This window comes from Palaemon carinicauda, unplaced genomic scaffold (assembly GCF_036898095.1).
Source record: "Palaemon carinicauda isolate YSFRI2023 unplaced genomic scaffold, ASM3689809v2 scaffold488, whole genome shotgun sequence".
Lineage (NCBI taxonomy): Eukaryota > Metazoa > Arthropoda > Malacostraca > Decapoda > Palaemonidae > Palaemon > Palaemon carinicauda.
This window is the reverse complement of record NW_027171748.1, coordinates 112,501-115,000: the sequence shown is the minus strand read 5'-3', so window position 1 is coordinate 115,000 and position 2,500 is coordinate 112,501. Positions and strand designations below refer to the sequence as shown.

The window sequence follows — 2,500 nt, the reverse complement described above, 5'->3', positions numbered from 1 at the left end:
AGATATCACAGCTGTGAGAGAAGAAGAAGAAGAAGAAGAAGAAGAATAAGAAGCCTGGCAATACCGTCATTTGCGATTGGATACTCTGCTATTAAGCGATTGGATACTCTGCTATTATTATTATTTTTTTTTTAGTGTGTTACAATTGTTCCATGTTAATGATCATTTTTCTTATTATATTTAGCTATAAACATATGCTTTTAAATAACCAGACAGTAGAAATTATCAAGTGCTGTTGATATTGGAGTTTTACTAATTAAAATCACATAAGCACTTGGAAAACATAAATCATTAAAATTCTATATAGAACTTGATAGTGAAATGCTGCAATATATTCAGGAGTTTATATGACAATTTACGAAATAAATCATCAAATACAATTAGCTTATCTCACATATGCTGATTTTCTAAAAGAACAACGATCATTTGTTATTCGTAAGCTTCCTTAGGAGCCACAGGAAATATGTTAGGTTCTCTGATATAGTATTGGCGGGATGAAAAAAAAAAGAAAAACACTTTCTGCAATATACGCTTTCTAACTTGTTAATATTACAACTGGACTCTTGTGTAAGAAGTATCTTTAAAACTATTAATTCTTTTTTTATCTATATTTAATAAACCTTGAAAGCCTTTAGACAACGGACACAACCTAACATGAAAATTGTTATGTAGATAAATGAAATAGGTACACACACTCACACTCTCTCTCTCTCACACACACACACACACACACACACACACACACACACACACACATATATATATATATATATATATATATATATATATATATATATATATATATATATATATATATATATATATATATATATATATGTATATATATATATATATATATATATATATATATATATATATATATATATATATATATATATATATATATATATATATATATATATGTGTGTGTGTGTGTGTGTGTGTGTGTGTGTGTGTGTGTGTGTACAGACACGGATACCTTTACCATCACAACGATCTACACTCTAGATTGTTGTGATGGCGACTGTTTATAAACCATTCAGTGAGATGGTTGGGCCTGTTCATTTGCTTCCAACAAGTCAATCCTTATTAGAGTCTTTGAAAGAGCCACTCTTATGTCATCATTTACTGCAAGATGTAAATGCATTTTGTTTTTAATCAAGCACAATACTAACAATCTCTGCTCACAGCGGTATGTGAATGGAAACGTCAAAAGGTTCCGTACACAATTATTTGCTAAAGTAGAAGAAGAATATACCATTGTTGAACAGGATCTGATCAATGACAAACTATCAAAAGAGTCTTTTGCAGTAGAGTGATTGATAAAGTCTATTATTTCTTCTTGCAATTCATCTGGAAAGGATGTAGTGTCCATCTTTCATGGATTTTGAATGAGCTGGCAATCTAAGTCTGTGATATCAGGAAAATTATTTTCTAACTCTTAACTGAGAGATACCAAGTGCTTATGGATGAGACCACTGACCTTATTCACATCATATTTACACAGAACTGACAAGCTATCGCTCATATTCTCGAAAGAATCATACCAACCCACTGTGACTTTTTCTTGCCAAAGTTTGATTTTCATTTCAAAAGCTCGCACTTTGTCCACAAAATCAATCACGGTTGCCGAATAACCTTGAAATGATCTGTTGACGGCATTGATGCGATAGTATATGTCATTGGGATAAGGGAGTTTGGCGATCCACTTATTGTCTGAAAGCTTGTTCACAAACTTCCTTGTTTTTTTCCTTCTGATTTCTCTCAAAGAACTCCTACGGCTCACCATTTAATGTCACACCTCGAGTCACTATGTTAACCCTTGATAGCCATCTTACTTCTATATGAAAAAGGAGTGGCTTTTCCTCAGCATTAAGTTCTTCATACAAAAGATGCAGCAACCTTGTGTTCAGCGGAATGTTTTTGATAAGGTTGACCATGGCTACAGCATCGTTAAGTACAGGTTTGAGGTCTGCAGGTAAGGTCTTCACAGCTAATGCATAGCGTGAATACTCCAGTGCATTTTGCTTGTCCTGGGGTTGGCTTCTTTCACCCTTGTTTGGAAGCCAGACCAAGAGCCTATTATTGCAGGGGAACCATCTTTTGTACATCCCACCATGTTTTCCCAAAAAAGCCATTCTTTTTAGAGAAGGCTGGACACAGCTTCAAAGATGTCTTCTCCCGTTGCTGTAGATTCTAAAAGGGGACAAAAGATAAAGTCTTCTTCAAAGTGTGAGTTTTTTATATACCTCGTGTAGGCAAGAAGATGATATATTAGTTAATTCATCAAGTTGAATTGCAAATATACCCGGAGGAGCTTCCTTGATTTCTGCAATAAATTGTTGCTTATTTCCTCTGATAAGTAACATATTCTTTGATGCAGAGTATCATTTGACGATGGCAAGGTGTTTAGCTTCTTTGCCAATTTCTCCCTGAAGAAGCAACCGACATTATCTTTGTAGCATGGCAAGACACAAGTTTCAAATATTTGTGGGGATTT

General features: G+C 33.9%; 1 protein-coding gene across 1 annotated transcript; it reads right to left on the bottom strand.

Moving 5' to 3' along the window:
- Positions 1-1,441: 1,441 nt before the first annotated feature.
- Positions 1,442-2,111, bottom strand: LOC137637003 (zinc finger BED domain-containing protein 5-like). The gene is made up of 2 exons (XM_068369319.1): positions 1,780-2,111; positions 1,442-1,649 (listed from the first exon to the last, which is right to left on the bottom strand). The coding sequence occupies exons 1-2, from the start codon at positions 2,109-2,111 to the stop codon at positions 1,442-1,444; spliced, it is 540 nt and encodes a 179-aa protein (XP_068225420.1).
- Positions 2,112-2,500: the final 389 nt, after the last annotated feature.

What these genes read in the sequence shown, in the direction of transcription:
- LOC137637003 (XM_068369319.1), bottom strand. Translation starts at nt 2,111, where the DNA reads ATGTACAAAAGATGGTTCCCCTGCAATAATAGGCTCTTGGTCTGGCTT. An exon ending in GTGACATTAAATGGTGAGCC is followed by an intron (nt 1,650 to 1,779) that starts GTAGGAGTTCTT and finishes TGCCGTCAACAG; the next exon opens with ATCATTTCAAGGTTATTCGG.